Below are 23,235 nucleotides of genomic sequence, written 5' to 3' on the forward strand. Positions count from 1 at the left end.
GTGTTTGGGTGGTGGGGCTAGTTCTGGGCAAGACTTCTACGGTCTGAAAATGGCAGATACAAATCAAGGTAAGGTATACACAAGAAGTAGCACATATGAGTTTATCTTGTTGGGCAGACTAGATGGACCGTGCAGGTCTTTTTCTGCCGTCATCTACTATGTTACTATGTTAAAAGAATACAGGAACACAAGACCTTTGAAGTCAAAATGATTAAATATTTTGACACCCACCAGACAGGACTTAACAAAGATCTGGCCCATTATAAACCATGAAATTTCACTGCTTGTCACCCTCTGATCACCATGCATATCTCTCTGTCCCTCATCCTCTTAGCCCTCTCTGTTTCTCACCTAGCCCACCCCTCCCTCATCGTTTTCAGACTGTCACTGAAATACTTTGATGTTTCACTTATATATGCTGTTATTTATCAAAATTTACTTATTTCTGATCTGATGAAGAAGGGCTACCTTCGAAAGCTAATAAAAATGTATTAAGTTAGTCCAGTAAAAAAGGTATCATCTTATTTTCTTTTCTGTTTTATTTTATTCTATTGACTGCCTCTAATCAACTGCAAAGCCAATAGCCTATATAGATAGGTGAAGCAAAGAGGCAATTGCCGCTTTGTTTCACCTATCACCATAGCCTGGGTCCCCATCAGTTTCTCTCTCATACCGCTTCCCACAACCTTCACCCACTCTGTCTGTCTCTCTCACCCCCCCCCCCCCCCCCCCCGTCTTCACCCAGTTTGTCAGTCTGTCTTTTTCTTTCTCATAACCTCTCCTACAGCCTTCACTCAGTCTGTATTGCTCACATACACACACCCCACCAGCCTTCACTCTGTTTTGTGACCCTCTCCAGCCTTCCCCCAGTCCCTTGTGCCCCCTTCATCCTTTTTTCTCTTGCTCTTGCTTTGTTATTCACAGTGCTGCCTCAAACTGTTTCTCTTGGCCCTACATGGTGATTGGGCTCTGCATATACTTGAGCTGCGCAGTGCAGAAATTGGGGAAGTCTTGCGGTTTCAAGTTCTGCTAGACTTCCCAAACTCCCTGTAAGGTGTGGCTCAAGTATATGTGGAGCCCAATCACTGTGCAGGGCTGAAAGAAGCAGTTTAGGGCAGTGCTGCAAAAGGAAAAAAAAGATGTTTTGGGGGGGTATGAAATCTCGGGTGCTATGGCGACCTGGTGCCCAGGATTTGTCAATCCCTGTCTTAGCCTTCTTCAGTGTCTCTGTTTCTATCTGTTCCCTCCTCTTCCTCATCTCTCTCTTTGTCCCCTCTTTGTCCCCTCTTTCTCTTCTCTTTCTCTTCTTTGGGCTGTTCTTCCCCCTGTTCTTTGCTGGAGTCACAAGTCTTAATGCGAAATCTATTCTTCTGTGTCTTAATAACATCTTTAAGAATAATATCCTACTAAACTAGGTTCGGATCAAGATTTGTAAATTTGCTTATACTTTTTTTCATGACTCATAGTACATTTACATTTTATGTTCATCAATTATACTATGTAGATGTCTGTTATAGGAACAGAGAAAAATGAAGGCAGATTGCCTGTCCAGTCTGCGCCTGCCCATCTATGTCATCTATAATACCTTCCTCTCTATTAGAGATCCTGTGTACTCATCCAAGCTTTCTTGAATTCAGATACAGTTTTCATCTCCACAACCTCCACCAGGATGGCATTCCATGAATTCACCACCCTTTCTGTGAAGAAGTATTTCCTCAGATTATGTCTGAGTTTTTCACCTTGATCCTATGTCCCCTCATTCCAGAATTTCCTTTCAACTGAAAGATATTTGCTCCCTGTGCATTTATACTATGGAGGTATTTACATAGAAACAATGTAGGCAGATAAAGCATTGCATTTATTCTTCTATTCTGCATATGCCTAAAAGAAATTCAGGTTCGATGTGGATTACAATAAGTAAAGAAACTGAGAATGGATACCAAGAAATTACAGCATAGTGTATGACCAGAAACAATTTGTCTAACATATAACAATTTTTTAAAATAACATTTTTAATACTTTTTAATTTTTTTGTAATCAGAAATATCCCTAAGGTGTATTGGAAGAGTTTTCCACAATATTGCAGCCTGAAGGCGAAAGGACTGAGTAATTTAATTGACTTTTTGCCTCTAGGACTAGGAAATTGAAAAGGGCTTGCATATCTTAGCAACTGTATCTTTTGTACTGGAAGCAAAACTGAATAGGTCATACATGTAAACAGGTGTCTCACCCTGTAAAATCTTAAAAAGAAAACAATAAAAGTTGAATAGTACTCCTGCCTCCACCGGAAGCCAGTGAAGATGCACAAAAAAAAAGAGAGCTGTGCTCTGGTTTAGAAAAGGAATAAATCAGAGGGATAGCTGTGCTCTGAATTGTTTGAAGTTTTCTTAGAACAATCTTAGAAAAGTGTAGGAAAATAATATTGCAGTAATCTAGTTGTGAAAGCAGTAATGCATATGCCAGTAACTGAAAATTAGCTTCATCAAAAATTCACGGATACGACACAATTTCCTCATTAAGAAAAAAGCTTTCTTAACAAGATTGATCTACCAATATCCCCAGTATTCTTATTACAGAAAATAGTGTGTAAACTTGGTTATTAGTTTTGAGTCAAGTTTCTTGGGGAACAGTATGCTGTCTGTTTATAAAGAGTTTTGTGTTTTCTTCAACTTTAAGTGAAATTGCAATATCCAGTCACTTATAATTTGCATACACTTATGTAAAGCCTTATTGGAAGCTTTAATTGGACAGGAATTGATACCATTTGACCTATCCAGTCTGCCCATCCATGCCATCTACTCTCCCTATCACTCTGTTAGGGGCCCTGCGCTGGCTGTTTTTGCTGTGCGCCAGGGTCCCTTTTACCACAGCAGGTGAAAATAGCCAAAAATGAAATGGCTGTGCAGTAAGTTCACACTTGCCGTGTGGCCATTTTGAGTAGAGGAGCACTTACCACCACCCATTGAGGTACCGGTAAGGGCTCCTGCACTAACCCACTGCCCGATTTACTGCCGGGTAACCCCCTGTGGAAATATTTTTTCAATATTTCCACTAGCGCTGGAAATGGTGCACGATGGGGGTGGAACTACCACCAGCACTCACATTGGGCTGTAGGTAGTTTTGAGTTTGATGTGCGGCAAGCTTTCTGCCACCCAGCAACCCTTTAGTAAAAGAGCCCCTTAGAGATCCTATGTACTTGTCCCAAGCTCACTTGAATTCAGATACTGGTTTTGTTTCCACCACTTCCACCTGGAGACCATTCTACGAATTCACCTCCCTTTCCGTGAAGAAGTATTTCCTCAGGTTACTTCTGAGTCTATCCCCTTTCACCTTTATCCAATGCGCCCTTGTTCCAGAGTTTTTTTTTTCAGTTGAAAGAGACTTACCTCCTGTGCATTTATGCCGCATATGTATTTAAATGTGTCTATCATATCTCTCCATTTACAGCGTATCGTGTATTAATTTAAGACATTTATATACCAGAGATGGAAAACAACTTAAAAAATTTTGCTTACGATGAAAAGTATACACAATAAAATTGAAAATAACAATGATATCTGGGATTATTGAATTTACATTTTTTCTGTAGCCAGTTGTTTGACTGCCCTCTTCATATTAGTTTAAAGTAGAATATAGGGTGACCACTTATTCTCCCTCTAGTTTCAGTAAGAACCAGGAATAAATTCCAGAAACAACTGTCCTAGCTGAGAAAATAACTATGTATACATATACACCTATAAGGGTAGTTTAGCAATGTGTTAGCAAAAGTGTGCATATACTTTTCACTATGTGGACTCTCCTGTACTTTCACTTTTGACTCCAGCAAAGCTATGCGCATGCATTTATTCCTGCCCTTTGTTGTATATAATTCTTCTAGGTTTTAAATTCATGCATATTTTTGAATTTTCAAACATATGCATGTAAATGCTAACCCCTTCCCAACTCCACCCTCCAGCAGCAGGCAACCTTACATGCATACTGGTTTAACCCACACATAGGGTGAACTTTATTTGTTTATAGAATGGGCAATTCAATAAAAGCCCATGTGCAGGTAGAGCACTGCTTTACTCAGACATGGCTTTGAAAATTACTTTCCCTATTTATGAATTGGAATTGTTGATTTGTATTCCCTGCCTAGTCAGTTTGTAGCCTCTTAGGGTAGGCAGAAAACCAGTTTTAAAAGATGACTTTGCTGGCAAGTCCTTTATTCCCTACAGAAAAGGAGCAGAGAGGGCGAGGATGATGATTTTTTGCTGTCACATTGTGATTGTTTACTTGTATGTTGTTCCCAAGCTGCACATCCCTGAATTTTAAGAAATCTCTCTGCCCCAACTATGATCGTTTTTGGTAATATTCCTTGCTATTTGGTTATTTTATCACTAACCAAAGCTGTGGTTTTCCGTGGGTTTTTGTTTGTTTGTTTTTTCTTTTTTTACATTATTTTCATTCAGAAATATTTGTGGAATATTTTTAATGGTATTTTTTTTTTCTATTTTAATTCTCACATGTTTATCATTTATATCTAGGTATTCTGTTTTTAAATTTTAACTAAGAAAACACCTGCAATGCAAAGAAAGAGTAGATAATTTTGGGATAAACACTAGAAAAATAACAGTGCCCTCAATACCCTTTCACTCTTAACTTGGCTGCCTTGGACTTTTTCCACGCTGATATCTCAGCTGTACAAGTTCTTTTCATCTAATGGGCTGATCAGAGGGAAAGAATATCCTTAAAAATTGACATTTTTAAAAAATTATATATTTGTAACATTCTAAGTTAACTAAAAAAAACAAACATTGATAAATGTTTGTTATGAGCACCTAAAAACAGAAGCCCTACGTATACTCTATCAGTATATTTGATCAGTTGCTTTCATAAGTATTGTATAATGTAAAACTGTACCTGGAACAAATGATCTTTTTTCAGTTTTAAGACAACAAGATAGTGCTGCAGCTCAACAGTATGTGAGACAGGGGTGTCCAACCGCACTTCGAGCTGAACTGTGGGCTCTTATTCTAAATATTTCTAACCAACCTGAGGTAAGAAGCAAAAATGGACAACAGATGCAAAGGTATAAGTGATGAATGTTTACTACTGATCATTTAACAAATAACTGTGGTTTTAATTAGTGCTCTATTCATTTTATTTAAATTAGTAGAAAGATATTGGCTGTTGATTATGTATTAGTCAAATTAAAATGAAAATGTTAATTATGGGGGGGAGGACACCAGCAAGCCCGAAGAGGTGACTGTCTAAATTCCGTGTTCTGCTCCTTACCTCCTCCGTTTGCCAAATATCATTGTATTAAGGGACTGGAGAGCCACATAGTGATACAGCAAATTGGTCTTAAAGGTTAAATGATGAGAGGATGATATGTGGATTGGACTGAATAGCAGTACTTGTGCTAAGTTTGGTCCCTATTGAGCCACATAGTTGGTGATTGCATCAGTGGCAAACAAAAGGACTGTTATGCCAGACAATGAATTGAGAGTGGTCACTTGTTTGTATCTACAATACATTTTGCTAGTATGCAATCCTAGCTGCAGCCCTGATAATTATCTGTAGAGAGTAGATGGATAACCACTTAATATGAATAAACAGCCCACTTCCCCAGGAAGAGCCTGGTGGCCTGCTAGCTAGCTTGAGCACAGCAGTCTCCCCTGAGGTCTGTTATCAACTCCAGTAGGCCCCATGAATCCTGTGTTATTCTGTATCAAGTGAGGTTGTGTGAAAAATTGTGATAGCAGCTCAGTGGGATTTCATGGTGAGGGATGGTTGGTTAACACAATTCTTTTGTTCTTTGGGTTCTTGAATCTTGCTTGATACAGTTAAAAGCCCACGGAAACTGAGCTTTACCCTCTGAATTCTGTATATTATGTATATTATCATCATAGCTAAGAGCTTTGGTTCAAGGCCTGACTTTGGTTCAGGATCTAAAAATGACAGAGAAGCTTACAGGCCTGTAACTCTAATCTGAACTCTAGAGTTACAGGCCTATACAATTCGGGAGAAGTTTGGGGTGGAGCCTAAATACAGGTAGGGTAAGGGCTATATATATAAATATATTGAACTTGACATTCTTTCCTTTTTTTGATTTACTGCTAATTTGGGAGTGAAAATTGATCAGTGCTATAGACAATGTTTTCTGCATGCTCCAGCCAGAACTACCACTGGTGGCCGCATTGGGCCAGCGGTAGTTCCGTTTTAGTGTTCGATAAGCCTGCGTTGGGCTTACTGCTGCTTTGTAAAAGGCTCCCCTAGTCCTGGTTATGTTGTAAAACAAAATTCACAATCCATGTTGCAAGAAAAACCTGAACTTTATTAGAGTTCTCCAACAGTGCAGTCAGTTCAGTGCTTTGGAAAACAGAGAAGCTCCTGCCTGGTTTTATTCCAGAACCTTTTTCTTCAGTGTAGGAATTAGCAGCCTCATTAAAATTAGCTGCATATGCAGAACTCAGTTTGGAATAACTGTATTTTGATGTGCTTGAAATGTCAGGCTGCACCTACAAATATAATTATTTAAACTAGGGAATTATATTTCTTTTCATTTGTAGGACATGTTGTATTATGAACAGCTTAAAGCGAATGTGATTCAGTATGACCTCTTAGCCGACAGCCTGATATACAAAGTGAGTAATTCATTAAATAGTTATTAATATTTCAATTTTTTTTTTCATTAAAGAGGAAAAGCCAAAGTAACATTTACCCATTAACAGTTCTTTTTTGTTTGTTTTTAATCATTTCATATATAAATAAGTTGTTTTGTCTTTTGTATGTCCTTCAGATACTGTTAGTCGTAGCTAATATTTATGGGGTTTTTTTTTCTATTTTTGTGTTTTGTTTTGGAATTTGTGTTACTGTTAAACATATGTAGAAACTGAGAGATCATCATAGGTTTAGTTTGTGGCGGACATGGTGTTGCATGTGTTAATGCTGAATTTGTCTTACTCCTTCCTCTGTCATATGCATTTGTACCCAGTGTTTTCCAACCTAGTGGTAATTTCAGTGTGGCTTACAATTGACTTAAGTATACATGTATCGAGGGTGTGAGTGTCAGCATAAGCTTAGTTTAATTGTGTCTTTGATCATGTGCTGGGATGGTGGCCGGGATCTCCTTGGCTATGTGATTTTATCAAAAAGGTATTTCCAGAAGAGATGAGCTTTCTTATGTTTTCGGAATGTTAGGTAGTTGTTCATACATTTTAAGATTTTCGGTAGAGAGTTCCAGATTTTGGTGCAGATGTATGAGAAACTGGTTGTAAGTGTAGATTTGTATCTCAAGCCTTGACAATTGGGATAATGAAGAGTTAGATATGATCTTACGTTCTTGTTTATGTTGTATATTGTTAAATCTATCGACATGTATTCTGGAGCAAGGCCGAAAATTATTTTGTGGACCAGGATGCATATAGTTCATAGTTTATTCATGTTTTCTATACTGCTTTGACTGACTCTGCAGTTCTAAGCGGTGTACATACTAAAAAATACAAATAGAAAAGGAAAAGACCTACATTTTCTGATAGGAAAGTGCAAACATTCACACAGAGTTAAGACACAAACAATAGGTGGGGGAAGAGATACTTAAAACACGATAAAAATATAATAGAGACACACCTTAGGCAACTGGTACTCTGAAAGCTTGCAAAAATAACCATGTCTTAAGTTCAACTTTGAACTGCTTGAAGTAGGTGGGTACTACAGATAGACAGTGGGAAATTATTCCAGATGTGGGGTGAGAGTAAAAGAAAGCACAGTGTCTGGTGGATTCTAAGTAGGCGAATTTTGGACTTGGATAATCAGACGATGATCATTGACCGAATGGAAGACTCTAGCTGGAGAGTATGCGATAGTAAGGAAAGAAAGATAGGTGATCCTACACGAAAAGCTTTAAACGTTAGAGTGGCAACCTTATAGATAATATGTTGGTGAAACGGCAACTAATGGTATTGTTTTAATAATGGTGAAGTAATGGTGTGCATGGCAAAGCCAACAAATCGCTGTATTTTGAAGGGTTTGTAATTTCTTAAGGGATGATTGTGGTAAGCCTGCATAAATGATGTTTCAGTAATCCAGATGGGATATGAAAAAAGACAATATGATAACATGTAGCTGATGGATTTCAAAGAAATGATGGATGGCCCGTAGTATTTATTTTTATTTATTGCACTTGTATCCCACATTTTCCCACCTATTTGCAGGCTCAATGTGGCTTACAAAGACTTGTTATGGTATCACCATTTCAGGGTACAAAAGATACACATGGTGTTACAAAGTTATCGAGGCTAACAAGTTGATCTAATCAGCAATTATGGAGATAATACAATCAGAATATGAGAGGATATAGTGATGTATTGTGGATTAGTTATGGATTCTCGTGGTAGACTTTGTTGAAGAAATAGGTTTTCAACGATTTGCGAAAGTTAGTTATTACATTAATCGTTTTCAAGTGAGTTGGTAGTGCATTCCACAACTGTGTGCTCATTTTGAGAAAAGCTGGACGCATGTGTTAGTCTGTATTTTAATCCTTTGCAATTGAGGAAATGTAGATTAAGAAAGGTGCGGGAAGATCTTTTAGCATTTCTGGGTGGAAGGTCCACGAGGTCAAGCATGTATGACGGGGCTTCTCCGTAAATAATTTTATGAACAATCGTGCATATCTTGAACGTGATACGTTCTTTAACTGGGAGCTAGTGTAATTTCTCTCTTAGGGGTTTTGCACTTTCGTATTTTGTTTTTCCAAATATAAGTCTGGCTGCAGTATTTTGGGCAGTTTGGAGTTTCTTGATGATCTGTTCTTTACAGCCAGCGAAAGTGCATTGCAGTAGTCCAGGTGACTTAATACCATTGACTGTACTAAATTTCGAAAAATAGCCCTTGGGAAGAAAGGTTCTACTCTTTTGAGTTTCCACATGGAGTAGAACATTTTCTTGGTTGTATTCTTCACGTGCTTTTCAAGTGTGAGATTTCGATCAATGGTAACTCTAAGAATTTTCAGAGTGTTTGGGGTGGTTATGGTGGAAAATTTACTTGTGTTATGTTGAGAGGTGAGTATAAGACATCGTGTTTTTTCTGCATTGAGTTTTAACTGAAATGCGTCTGCCCAGGAGTGCAAGGTTTGGAAGCTTTGATTAATTTCGTTGGTGATTTCCTTAAGATCGCGTTTGATGTAGATCGTGACATCATCTGCATATACAGTGGGGGAAATAAGTATTTGATCCCTTGCTGATTTTGTAAGTTTGCCCACTGACAAAGACATGAGCAGCCCATAATTGAAGGGTAGGTTATTGGTAACAGTGAGAGATAGCACATCACAAATTAAATCCGGAAAATCACATTGTGGAAAGTATATGAATTTATTTGCATTCTGCAGAGGGAAATAAGTATTTGATCCCCCACCAACCAGTAAGAGATCTGGCCCCTACAGACCAGGTAGATGCTCCAAATCAACTCGTTACCTGCATGACAGACAGCTGTCGGCAATGGTCACCTGTATGAAAGACACCTGTCCACAGACTCAGTGAATCAGTCAGACTCTAACCTCTACAAAATGGCCAAGAGCAAGGAGCTGTCTAAGGATGTCAGGGACAAGATCATACACCTGCACAAGGCTGGAATGGGCTACAAAACCATCAGTAAGACGCTGGGCGAGAAGGAGACAACTGTTGGTGCCATAGTAAGAAAATGGAAGAAGTACAAAATGACTGTCAATCGACAAAGATCTGGGGCTCCACGCAAAATCTCACCTCGTGGGGTATCCTTGATCATGAGGAAGGTTAGAAATCAGCCTACAACTACAAGGGGGGAACTTGTCAATGATCTCAAGGCAGCTGGGACCACTGTCACCACGAAAACCATTGTAACACATTACGACATAACGGATTGCAATCCTGCAGTGCCCGCAAGGTCCCCCTGCTCCGGAAGGCACATGTGACGGCCCGTCTGAAGTTTGCCAGTGAACACCTGGATGATGCCGAGAGTGATTGGGAGAAGGTGCTGTGGTCAGATGAGACAAAAATTGAGCTCTTTGGCATGAACTCAACTCGCCGTGTTTGGAGGAAGAGAAATGCTGCCTATGACCCAAAGAACACCGTCCCCACTGTCAAGCATGGAGGCGGAAATGTTATGTTTTGGGGGTGTTTCTCTGCTAAGGGCACAGGACTACTTCACCGCATCAATGGGAGAATGGATGGGGCCATGTACCGTACAATTCTGAGTGACAACCTCCTTCCCTCCGCCAGGGCCTTAAAAATGGGTCGTGGCTGGGTCTTCCAGCACGACAATGACCCAAAACATACAGCCAAGGCAACAAAGGAGTGGCTCAGGAAGAAGCACATTAGGGTCATGGAGTGGCCTAGCCAGTCACCAGACCTTAATCCCATTGAAAACTTATGGAGGGAGCTGAAGCTGCGAGTTGCCAAGCGACAGCCCAGAACTCTTAATGATTTAGAGATGATCTGCAAAGAGGAGTGGACCAAAATTCCTCCTGACGTGTGCAAACCTCATCATCAACTACAGAAGACGTCTGACCGCTGTGCTTGCCAACAAGGGTTTTGCCACCAAGTATTAGGTCTTGTTTGCCAGAGGGATCAAATACTTATTTCCCTCTGCAGAATGCAAATAAATTCATATACTTTCCACAATGTGATTTTCCGGATTTAATTTGTGATGTGCTATCTCTCACTGTTACCAATAACCTACCCTTCAATTATGGGCTGCTCATGTCTTTGTCAGTGGGCAAACTTACAAAATCAGCAAGGGATCAAATACTTATTTCCCCCACTGTATGTATGGATTGAGGTTTTGATTGTCTAGAAGCTTGGCTAGAGGTATCATCGTTAGGTTAAAGAGGGTTGGTGAAAGTGGGGATCCTTGGGGAACTCCACATTCAAGTGACCATGGGTCTTATGTTGCCGCTTTGGTTGTTACTTGGTATGATCTTTATTTATTTATTTATGGCATTTATATCCCACATTATTCCCACCCATGGACAGGCTCATTGTGGCGTACAATAGTTTAGTAAACAACATTAATACAAAATACAGGAATTAGCGTCAGAGAAGGGAAAGAGGAACAACAGGAGGAAGAGGGAAAGAGGGGAAGGTGACAATTTGTCGATGTGGCTGCCGTGGCTCAGAGGGATGTAACACCAGGAGGGCCCACAGCATATGGGAGGTCTTGAGCCGCTTCTTAAAGGTCGGGTGATCTGGGGTGAATTTGACCACTTGGGGCAGTCCGTTCCAGGATTGAGTGCTAAGATAAGAAAAAGAGGAAGCATAGACAGTCTTATATTTGAGGCCACTGAGAGCTGGATAGTGGAGATTGAGATACGTGCGAGCTGACTTGCGGGAGTTCCTGGGCGACAAGTTAATGAGAGTGTCCATGTAAGCAGGAGCATCTCCATAGATGATTTTGTGCACCAATGTGCAGATCTTGAAAATGATACGGTCCTTCATAGGAAGCCAATGCAACCTCTCACGTAATGGGCTTGAACTTTCAAATCTCGATTTGCCGAAGATGAGTCGAGCTGCTGTGTTCTGAGCAGTTTGCAATTTCTTTAGTAGCGTGGATGTGCATCCCCCATAAGTACTGTTGCAGTAATCGAGACGACTTATAACTAGGGACTGAACTAGGTAGCAGAATACCTCTCTAGGGAAATAAGGCTGGATACGCTTAAGTTTCCAAAGAGTGAAGAACACTTGTTTGACTACAGAGTTCACTTGCTGCTCCAATGTCAAAGATCTATCAATTATGACTCCCACGATTTTTAGGGACTCCGAAATTGGCAGGTCGAGCTCAGGAGTGATTAGTGTAGGAGGTTTGAGTTTGTTAAAACGAGAGATGAGGACCAAACAATGTGTTTTCTCGGCATTGATTTTGAGTCGAAATGAGGAGTTGTCAGGAATCCTCTAAACCAGTTAAGAACGTTGCCTCCAATTCCAAAGTATTCCAGAATGTGTAGTAGTATTCCATGATTGACCATGTCGAAGGCACTGGACATATCAAATTGCAAAAGAAGTATGTTGTTGCCAGTTGCAATTGTTTGTTTAAATTTATTCGTTAAAGTTACTAATACTGTTTCGGTGCTGTAGTTCTATCGAAATCCTGATTGAGATTCATGCAGAATTGAGTGTTTGTTTAGGTGGTTAGTGAGCTGTTTCGTCACTACTCCTTCCACGAGTTTGGTTGTCAGCGGGATCGATGCTACTGGTCGATAGTTGGTTAGGTCACTTGCAGTTTTCTTTGCGTCTTTAGGTAAAGGAATGAGTGAGATATTTCCTTTGTCTTTTGGGAAGAGACCGTTTTGTAGCATGTGGTTCAGGTGCCTTGTGAGGTCTGTTATGAATTGTTGAGGGGCTGACCTTAAAAGATTGCTAGGGCAGATGTCTAATTTGCATTGCGATTTGGCGTAACCTTTAAGCAATTGGGTGATGCTATTGAATGATAGTGTGTCAAAGTTGATCCATGATCGGTCTGCTGGATATTCCCCAGGTATTGGGTCTAGACATTCAAGGAGGTTTGCATACTCATTTGAGTTGATGGATATCATGAGTCGTAGTTTTATAATTTTCTCTTTAAAGTACTTCGCAAGGCTGTTTGCTGATGGAGTGTCTGTATTGTTAGAGGTAACCGGAGCAGTATTTAGTAATTTGTTTACGAGTTGGAAGAGTTTATGTGTGTCTTTGTAATGTGGTCCAAATTGAGAAAGGCTAGCTCGAGATCTTTGTCTAGTATCCAGTCTTACTACTTCTGTTTTTTGGGTTTTTTTTTTTTTTTTTAAACTTCTGATCTGGGAGGATCACGTGACGCGATGCACGCGAGCGGTCGCTAAAAGATTAGCTCCGTGCCCTCTCTCGCATTCCAAGCCATAAACCCTCGAAGTAAAAAAAGGAAAACGGCTAAAAATTGATAACAACAACCCGCGAGGCTAGCCCGATCGAGTACCACCGCAGATCGGGTGTCCAAAGCAGCAATGGCCGCGAAATCGCTTCGTAAAGACAAGGATAGAGGAAAAGCGGGAGAAGACAAGATGGCGGCACCGGCGAGCCCATCAAATTTGTCAGTTAGCTCAGCATGGACCGCCGAAATAGTGGGAGAGGTTACAGCAGCCCTGGAAGTAATTCTAGACAAGAAATTACAGGGACTGGACTCCAAATTGGCAGGTTTGCAGAGCAATATGACGCAACTTACCCAGGATATGGCAGGCTTTCAGCAACGAACGGGGGCCCTGGAAGACCAAGTTACAGCTATGGAACAGAGGTATGGCAAACTTCTAAAAACAGTGGAAACACAAGCCGAGAAGATAGAAGATCTGGAGAACAGATCTAGACGCAATAACTTGCGTTTTGTCGGGCTGCCTGAGGATATAGGGGAAAGGGAGCTTCGCCCTTTCCTGGAGAAGTGGCTAGTGAAAGAACTAAAGCTGCAATCAGAAATGGGGCCCCTAATTATTGAGAGAGCCCATCGAGTAGGACCCATGCGACAAAGTGCGGGTAGGCCCAGAATAGTAATATGTCGGGTACTTAACTTTACCCATAAAACTGCAATTATGCAGGCCATACGCGGTGGAGCAGCGCTGACTTATAACAATCAAAAAATCCTCTGTTTCCAAGACTATTCAATTGCAGTTGCCGCGCAGAGGAAGGCTTTCTCGCCGACTTGTTCACAACTAGTGCAGCATAAGATCAAATTTGCGCTGTTATACCCAGCAAAGTTAAAGATCTTTTACCAATCATCTACTAAAATTTGTGAGACGGTTCCTGAGGCACAACAATATGTGAGACAAATACTGAGTACAGGAGATGAATGATTAACGGATACTGCTGCGACTGGGAAAGACATGGAGCAGATACAGTTGAATATGTTGGATTTAAATTACTGACAATGTTAAAATATTTGAGTTAAGGAAGTTGAAAACCTTTGGATAAAATGACCTTAATGGTACAAAGTGACAACCTGAGTTTGGATTGATTAAACTAGATTCTGGGGTCATGACAAACATAAGAACCGAATGAATATCGGGCCAGTTCTGGACCCAGATAAAAGCTCAGGGACACATGTCAATGGACATTCATGAAAGAGATTAGGATTCACTCCGGTGGTGTTTTTTTTTTTTTTTAACTCTTTATATTGTCTCTCCTTTCTTTTTTCTTTTGGTAAAATTTGTGAATTGGTCTTAGAGGCCCAACAATAAGTATGAGACAAACTAAAAAAGGAGATGAATGATTCAAAGTGATCGGATAAGTTGGATCTGTGGAATAACGCAGACAACTGGAGTGCATTGGATTACAAAATTGAGAATAAAGCGGCAGGTAACTGTGAGTTGGAACTTTCAGGAAACTGACTACAGGAGCCAAGCGTCCTTGAAGATATGAAACAGGGTAGACCATGAAAGGTTACAACTTAGGAAAGTATTTATGACCGTGGCCTAGACAATAAATATGCGCTGCAAGAGAAATTTATCAGTCTATAATAAGAATAATAGGCTGAAGAGGCAACTTGATCAACCCTTGTCACGTTTTCTTGGATTACAACTGCTGATTGGAAGAGGCAGCTTGATCAGCCGTCTTCATTATTGTGGATTACAACTGCTGATTGGATAGGTGGGAGCCAAGGCGGGCATCTACAGACAATATTACTATCCAACAAGAGCGGAGATTTGGAGGTAGCATGGAAGGCATAGTGGAGGAGTAACTGTTGGTCTACCTGACAAGCTGGAATTAAACACTTACGAGGATAATGCTTAACAGATATAAGACACTATCCCTCCTTTAGGACGGAAAAAGAAAGGGAAGAATTGGTGATGAAATATATGTAGGTTATGGAAATACATTAGATTAAGGGAATTATAATGTTAAAGGTTAATGTTGGAGTTACTACATATAATATACAAGAATCCAAAATATAGGAAAGGGCATTGCCACAATGTAAAGAAACTGTTATATTGAGTAAAGTTATTTAGAAATGATAGACCACTGACAAAGAGAAGAGGTACCCTTGAATATGAGGAGACAGAGGGAGGAAAGGGGAATTAATATAAGGGCTCACATAAATAAGAGGGAAGTAAACTTTGAAACAGAGGCTCAATTATATGGAATGTAGAGAGGGGCGTAAACGTGACTAGTCCCACAAATAGGGACGAAGCACAGAGGGGTAATAGGGAACATGGGAGGAAGGGAAGTAGAAGGGAGGGACGGGAGGGTAAGGAGGGGGAGGAGTTGGGGAGGGATAGGGAGCAGGGGGAAGCAAATAGACGTAAGTCAGATAAAGAATAAGGAAGAGAAAAATGGTACTATACAGCATAAGAGAATGTGTGGGGAATACATGATAAGAGGGGGGAACCATAGGCTGGGGTGGTTGCTCCCGGAAGATAAAGAGCTTTTGTGGGTGATCGGATGCCACCACAACCCGTGAAAGATGGTTAAAATAGTGACCTGGAATGTGGGAGGCATCGGATCACCAGTGAAGCGCTCTAAGATATTAAAATATCTACAGAGAATCAGAGCGGATGTTGCTCTTTTACAAGAGACGCACCTGAATGAGACAGAACATGATAAACTTAAAAAATGGTGGGTAGGAGAATGCATTGGTTCACCCGCAAAAGGGAGAAAAGGTGGAGTGGTCGTCCTAATAAGAAAGGGGGTGGTGGACAAGATTTGTGATGTAATTAAAGATCCAGAAGGAAGGTACATTTTTTGCAAGGTACTATTGGCAAGGAGACAAATACTATTGGGTAGTGTTTATGCACCAAACCAAATGGATACCAAATTCTATCAACAGCTACTAGGGCATTTAATAGTAGAAGACTCTTCCCAATTAATTTTGGGAGGAGACTTTAATACAGTATGGGACCCGCAGATAGACAAATCAAATGCCACACAGACACCAACTCACTGGATGTCAAAGGGACTACCGAACTTATGTTCCCTTTTGGACCTATTGGACATCTGGAGAGTTCTTCATCCACAAGATAGAGATTACACACATATGTCCAGAGCACATAACACACAGTCAAGGATAGACTATCTACTGATGTCACGCACATTAATGGGAGAAGTCCAGGACACCCAAATAGGACCGTATGCAATATCGGATCATGCGGAAGTGTGGGCGACTTGGAACCCTGGGGAGGCGGGAGGTAAATTTAAGCAATGGACATTCCCAAGTTATTTGACCCATAATGCGGGATTTCGGGAACATTTGTTGAAAAGTTGGAAGGAATATAAACTTTTTAATGAGAACACAGCCTCCGACTCAATTGTATTCTGGGAGGTGGCAAAAGCGATCCTGAGAGGAGAGATCATTAGTTATGTAAGCCAATTTAAAAAAGCTAGAGACAGAGAGATACTGAGACTAGAGAAAAAAATTGTAACATTGCGAAAGAGGTATGACAGGTCTTCCAGTGCTCAAATGAGGAAAGAATTGGTGTCAGCTCAAGTGGCTTTAAATACCCTTATCCATGAGAGAGAGATGAAGTCACAAGCTTATTATAAGTTCCAATTATATATAAGCATGGTAGTAAAGGTGGAAAGATGTTGGCCAGACTTATAGCTCGGAAACAGACATCGAGAAGGGTTATAACTTTAAAGGATAAGACGGGCAAAATGTGCTTCACAGATTTGGAAATCCAAAATATTTTTAAAACTTTCTATCAGAACTTATATACAGAAGAACATGACTCAGATCTTCCGAGCAACTTATACTTAGAGGGGGTGGCCCATCCGGTCCTCTCTGAAAGGGAACAAAAAGTATTAAACGAACCAATAAGTATTGATGAAGTACACTGGGCAATAGCTAATAGCACACCAGGGAAAGCGCCAGGACCGGATGGTCTAAGAGTAGAATTTTACCAACTATTAGGGGAAGACATACAGCCTGCATTGGTAGAGACTTTTAATGGGTGGGTAGACAGAGGATTTCTCCCTAGACAATTGAACATGGCCCAAATTATTTTGCTACCCAAACCCAAGAGAGATCATACATTGCCGGAGTCATATCGACCCATTTCCCTGCTGAACTGTGAAATGAAGATATTTGCTAAGATATTGGCAGGACGCATGAGTCGCGTATTACCAAAATTAGTGCAGGAGGGACAGGTGGGATTTGTCAAAGGAAGATCAGTTGCTAAAAATTTGAGGAGAATCATCACAGCGCTGGAACATGTAAAGAGGGAATTAAAGCCAACATTGATGATCAGTTTTGATGCCGAGAAGGCATTTGATCGGGTTGATTGGAGTTATATGTTTGCCACGCTAAATGCATATGGATTTGCAGGGTGGTTTATTACAGCAATTAGAACACTATATACATCACCGCAAGCTAGAATAATGGTCAATGACAATTATTCGGAAGCCTTTGAAATAAAAAGAGGAACTAGGCAGGGGTGTCCCCTGTCGCCACTTCTTTTTGCATTATACTTAGACCCACTGATTAGGGATATTGTCGAGATGCCAGCCATAAGAGGAGTGGTGATTGGGAAACAGGAATTCAAATTAGCTGCCTTTGCAGATGATTTGTTAGTTATGCTCACAAATCCAGAGGAGTCCTTAACAGCACTACTGGAGGTGTTTAAAGAGTTTGGAACCTATTCTGGGTTCAAACTAAACCTGGAGAAATCAGAAGCATTGGTTAGTAACATACAGAATGCAACGCCCTGGCAGGGACCGTTCCCATTGAGAAGAGCAACCATGTCGTTTAGATACTTGGGTATAGAGTTGACGCCAGAAGTGGTAGATCTATATTCACTTAACATTAAGATGCTGTTGACTCAGACTAGACACCAATTGGAGAGTTGGAGACAGTTGCAGCTGCCGCTGATGGGTAGAATATGCCTAATTCGTATGGTGATCCTACCTAGGTGGTTGTATGTCATGCAGACCTTACCTATATGCATATTGGGGAAAGATCTGAAAACATTCACTAAGATGGTAATGAAATTTTGCTGGGCCAATAAGAAAGCTAAGATGAAACAACAGTTCATGATGGGCAATTGGCAACAGGGAGGGCTAGGATTACCAGACTTGAAGATATACAATATGGCCTGCTTAATGCGGCATGTGAGAGACTGGATATTCGAAACAATATACTATACACCATTAGAATTAGAACAAGAATATTTTGAACCGCTGCGTTTGAAATCCCTCATACAATTAGAAACGACGCAGGTCCCCGAGATACACAGGGACAATTTGCTGTTAAAACCGCTTAGGAGAGCGTGGCAATTCTTGGGGAACAGATTGAAGATGGGGAGAGGGGTAACAGAACTATTAACAATCAGAGGGAACCCAACCTTTACAGCAGGTATAGAAAACCCAGTCTTTCAGCGATGGGAAGAAAGAGGTTTAGAATGTCTGGACGATGTAATAGGCGATAACGGTGGGATTAAACCTTTAGATCAGCTATTGGAGGCAGATACAATTCAATGGGGTGATACATTTGCGCACTGCCAGCTCAAACATTTTATTCAGTCAATAGATCAAGGCCGATTGGAACAGAAACAGGGATTGAAACTAAAAAATTTTTTTCTAGAAATTTCTGAAGAAACGCCATCAATTTCAGGGATACATAAAGCTCTGTGGCCATATGAGAAACCCAAAAACTTTCAAAAGATAAAAGAGCGCTGGGAGAAGGATTTAGGAGTCAAGTTATTGGTATGGGATGTTGAGAGACAACTGAAGGGGATACCGAAATTGGTCAGCGGAGCTCAATATAGGGAATGTGCATTCCGTTTTATACATCGAGCATACATGTCACCTGCACAATTCGCTAAATTCGGGGGTTTGCAGACGCCCCTGTGTGTGAGATGTGGGAGAACAAACAACACATTTTACCATAGTTTTTGGAGTTGTTGGAAGATTAGAAGGTTTTGGGGGAAAATAACCCATTATATATCACAATTATTAGGCCGAAAACTAGCAGGTACACCAGTGCAGATGCTGTTAAATTTACCAGGATCATTTAAAGGTCAAATACCAGAGCACAATTTATTTTTCCGTAAAATAACATTGCTGGCAAAGAAATGTATCTTGCAAAACTGGACAAATGATATAGGGCCAGATTATTGGCACTGGCGGAACCTTATCCACCAGTTAATGATGTGGGAAGCTAAAGAAGCCAAACGTTCATTAAAAAGAAAGAAAACATTTATGAAAATTTGGGGTGCTTATGTAGATTCTTTGTCTCATAGGGGAAGAAGTTTGGACCTCAACACATTCAGATGATAACAAAGCATAAGTATCAATAAACGGGGGGAGGGGTGGGATGGGGGAGGAAGGGGGGGAAAAGAAAAACTTTTGGAGACTGTAATAATAGGTTGTTGTATAGTTTTGGCTTGGCAGATGTGGTATCAATGATTGTAAGAATGTTTCTGTTATGTCTTCAATAAAAAATGTTGAAACATAACTTCTGATCTGGTGTTGATGTATCCCACTGGTATCGGTAGGTAGTTATCCTCTGTGAGCAAGACTTTGGGAATTTTCTTTAGTTGATGTTTGTTTGGGGTTTTTTGGATTTGTTTCTGCCCTTTTTTGTCAGCAGCTGTGTTTGAATTGTTTTTGGGTCTCTTCGGTTGCTTGATCGACTTGTGTCTGGATGGAAGGTGGCATGTCTAATTGGGTGACTCATGTTGCATAGTATTGGTATTATGTTGTTGGTGTTAAGATCGATAGTCTAAGGAGAATTCTCGTGATAAGCATTTTCCTTCCTGGTTTGTGAGGAGGCTGTAGTGTTAGCTTCTGCCCTGTCCGTTAGGGATGATATGAGTCTGTAGCTGTTGTGTAATTGTCTTTTTGTAATTGTGAGGGCAGGTTAATATATGGCGTTTGTGAGCTTCTTTGGTTGTTTTAGTGTCATGGTTTTATTTGTAGTTGTCTTGTGCTTGTCCGTTTTGCTGTGTAAATATTAGATATTAAATTCCTGGTGTTTGTATGCCACTTAGGTGCTTTTTGTTTTTGTTTTTTGTAATGACATTTTATGTGTAATGCAGAAGTGGATTCTGCTATTTAGTAAAGGGCTGGGAAAACTTGAATAATTTTTTTTTTTTTAGGGGGGGGGGGGGGGGGAGTGAGAGGATTTATATTACCTGAGGTGAAGTTTTCCACTCAAGATTCTGCGGATTCACAGTTGGGTCAAGTGGGCAGGTAGATAGCTCTTCGATTTAGTTGTGGTGGTTCTGGGTCTGAAGAAGCCTGGTCTGCAAGTGTAGGCACCTGGGGCCAAACTTCTCAGCTTATGATGTACCTGGCCTCCTTGGTTGTGCACTGTTTCAGCGCCTGGGTTGGCTCCCTCAACCACTGGTGCAATAGTTCTCTTCTGAGCTCTACAGCTCCCAGTGAGCTGTTACTGGCAGACGTCCGTCCGGGCGCAGAGTAGATGTGGGCATCCTCCTTTTTCCAGCCAGTCCAGTTGTCAGCCAAGGGCACCTCTTCCTCTGTAGGTTGGCTTCTTCTCCCTGTCTCCAACCTCTCTGAGTGCTGGGGTGGGGGGAACTCCTCTTTGGCGGTCTAGCAGGATCTTCCCTGTTGGGCCTTCCTTTCCCCAGGGTTCCCGAAATGTGTCTGGTCACACTGAGATCATGAGGGCAGGCTGCTCCCGTCCTCATGATCTTGGTGTGACTGGGCTCGGACAGGATGCTGCAGTACCACTTGGTGGCTATCCTTCCGAACCTTTGCCCCTCGCAAGGTCAACCAAGTGGGTACACAGGTTACCAAAATCAGGGCAGATCAGAGCAAAACTTATATGGTCACCAGGGAGCACCTTACAGGGCTTCCTGTATGGCGACCATCTTATAACATAACAATAAAATTTATATTCTGCTATATACCTTCTGGTTCAATACGGATCACAATAAAGAGACCGATCGTTTCCAGGAAATACATAAATGATTGATACAAAGCAAACCTATTACATCTTATAAATCAGATATGATTCAATACAAATTTCTTAAATAAGTAGGTTTTTATCTGTTTCTGAAACTGTCTGTAATTAATCATGGACGATAATATGTTTTGGATAGATTTGTCTAAACAAGCTGCTTGATAGGAAAAGAGAGTATCTAAAAGTTTAGTTCTTTTCTTTAAATATTGTATTGATGGATAAGCAAATAAAGCTAATGATCTAGTAATCCTAGATTTCTGTAACAAAACAAAATGATGCATAAGATATGAAGGGGCAAGACCGTATAACATGTTGTAAAATTTAAATCTTAATCTGGCCTGTATAAGGGAGCCAATTCAATTTTCTATAGTATTGAGAAACCGAGTCATATTTTAATAGTAAATAAATGAGGCACACTGCCACATTTTGAACAGTCTGTAATTTCTTCAAAATTTGTTTAGATTCTCCTAAGTAAATGATGTTACAATAATCTAAGGAGCTCAAAATCAAAGATTGTACTATGAGCTGAAAGTATTTTTGATCAGAATATTTTCTTACATGTAAATTTTGCATCAACAAAAATGATCTTTGTATTAGTTTAGAAATCTGCGAATCTAATGACAACCTATTGTCCAGCTGAATTCACAGAATTTGTGTAGAAAAAGAAAAATTTTATACATTGATTGATCATCACAGAGGTTTTAATTTCTTCTCTAGAGTGACTAACTAACAGAAATTTAGTTTTACCTGAATTCAGTTTTAACTTACGTTGTTTCCTCCAAGAATCCAATGTATTTATAATATTATGAAGTAAGTCAGATTGAGAAGAAACTGAAGAAAGTATAGGAACCATAATCGTTATGTCATCTGCAAAGCTATACAGATAGACACACCCATCTTATCCAGGACAAAACCCAGGGAATACATGTAGATATTAAAAAGTATGGGAGAGAGTGGGGAACCCTGAGGAACACCTTTAATATTCCATTTGTTTGAAAGTTTTCCTTCCAGCTTAACTCTATAGGAACAGTCTTTTAAGAATCCAGAGAACTAGTTGTATACATTTCCTGCAATTCCTATACTATCTGCAAAAGGATATCGTGGTCAACCAGATCAAATGCACTGGAAAGGTCAAACTGCAGCACCAGAGAGAAGTCTTTGGATGTTGTCAAAAAGAGAACCAATATCTTTCTCAGTGCTACAGTTTGACCTAAACCTTGACTGAGAATAATGCAGTACATTATTCTGCAATGCCACTACAAAGCAAAGGAATAGAAGCAACTGGTCTACAGTTAGTGATCAAATGACTAGATTCCTTAATATCCTTAATAATGGGAGTGATAATAATTTCACCCATTAGGGAAGGAAAGATCCCAAGATCTAAGGAAGATTGTAACCATTCAAACAATAACAATTTAAATTTGCTAGATGCCAATTTCATAACATATGGCGGACAAAAATCTAAGCTGCAAAATTTTGTTCTATGATTTGGAGATGGAAGCATCCCAGGAGCTGAGGAGTAGCCTAATGGTTGTAAACCAAGAGACCAAGGTTCAAATCCCACTTCAACTCTTTTAATTTTCCCTTTTTCAGGGGCATCCGATATAAGAAGGAATTGGAATCATCTCTTGTTTTTTAAGCCATACAGTTTTGGAATAATCTGCCTACTTCTTTGAAATGCAATTCATCTTGCTTCTCTTTTCAGAAATGTTTAAAAACCTATTTGTTTCAAAAATATTTCTGTGCCATTACTAGTTATTAATTGTATTTTGAGCCATACACAGTCTATAATGTGATACAGTTCTTTTGTACTTCTATGTGATCCGTTTTGGACCTTTGTAGGGAGTAAGTGGTTGATAAATATTGAGATTAGATTTACAGCGGGATTATAATTGCTACCACCAAGTTCATAGATCCTACTCACACATTGAAATGAGGCTGGTGGATGAGCAGGCACTAGAAAGGATAGGGGAAATTAAGATAGATAGTCACCTTTTCTGACCATTCCCTGATATGGTTTGACTAGGAAAAGAAACAAGTTGGAACTCATTGGGTGCTTAATGATAGCCTTCAGTAATACAGAGTCGTCTTAAGCTGATAATAAATAATACTTGGAGCATAATGAGACAGACAAATACTCTCGGGGTGTCATATGGGAATGCTTGAAAGTAGTGGTGAGAGGTCATTTGATTGCTATTTGTGCCCATAAAAAAGAATTAAGAATTATGTTAGATATACATGTGAATTTTGTTTGTCAGTTCTTCCCAAACAGTGCAGCATTAGTTTGTCAATGTTCTTGTTTTCTTTTTGTAATTTGATTGTTTAATAGCTAATAAAAACAATGGCATATAAACCTTTACATAA

General features: G+C 40.1%; 1 protein-coding gene and 1 long non-coding RNA gene across 3 annotated transcripts in view; one reads left to right on the forward strand and one right to left on the reverse strand.

Moving 5' to 3' along the window:
- TBC1D19 (TBC1 domain family member 19) overlaps nucleotides 1-23,235 on the forward strand; it is a 321,596-nt gene that overhangs the window by 173,396 nt on the left and 124,965 nt on the right. For both annotated transcript variants that reach the window (XM_030192613.1, XM_030192614.1), the window contains exons 11-12: nucleotides 4,927-5,039; nucleotides 6,555-6,629. In XM_030192613.1, coding sequence (XP_030048473.1) covers nucleotides 4,927-5,039; nucleotides 6,555-6,629 — 188 coding nt within the window. The remainder of the gene's footprint in view (nucleotides 1-4,926; nucleotides 5,040-6,554; nucleotides 6,630-23,235) is intronic.
- Nucleotides 3,798-22,108, reverse strand: LOC115462616. Its single transcript, XR_003940902.1, has 3 exons — nucleotides 21,954-22,108; nucleotides 20,319-20,320; nucleotides 3,798-3,810 (listed from the first exon to the last, which is right to left on the reverse strand). It is a non-coding gene; the product is annotated as an uncharacterized LOC115462616 (long non-coding RNA).

This window comes from Microcaecilia unicolor, chromosome 2 (assembly GCF_901765095.1).
Source record: "Microcaecilia unicolor chromosome 2, aMicUni1.1, whole genome shotgun sequence".
NCBI lineage: Eukaryota > Metazoa > Chordata > Amphibia > Gymnophiona > Siphonopidae > Microcaecilia > Microcaecilia unicolor.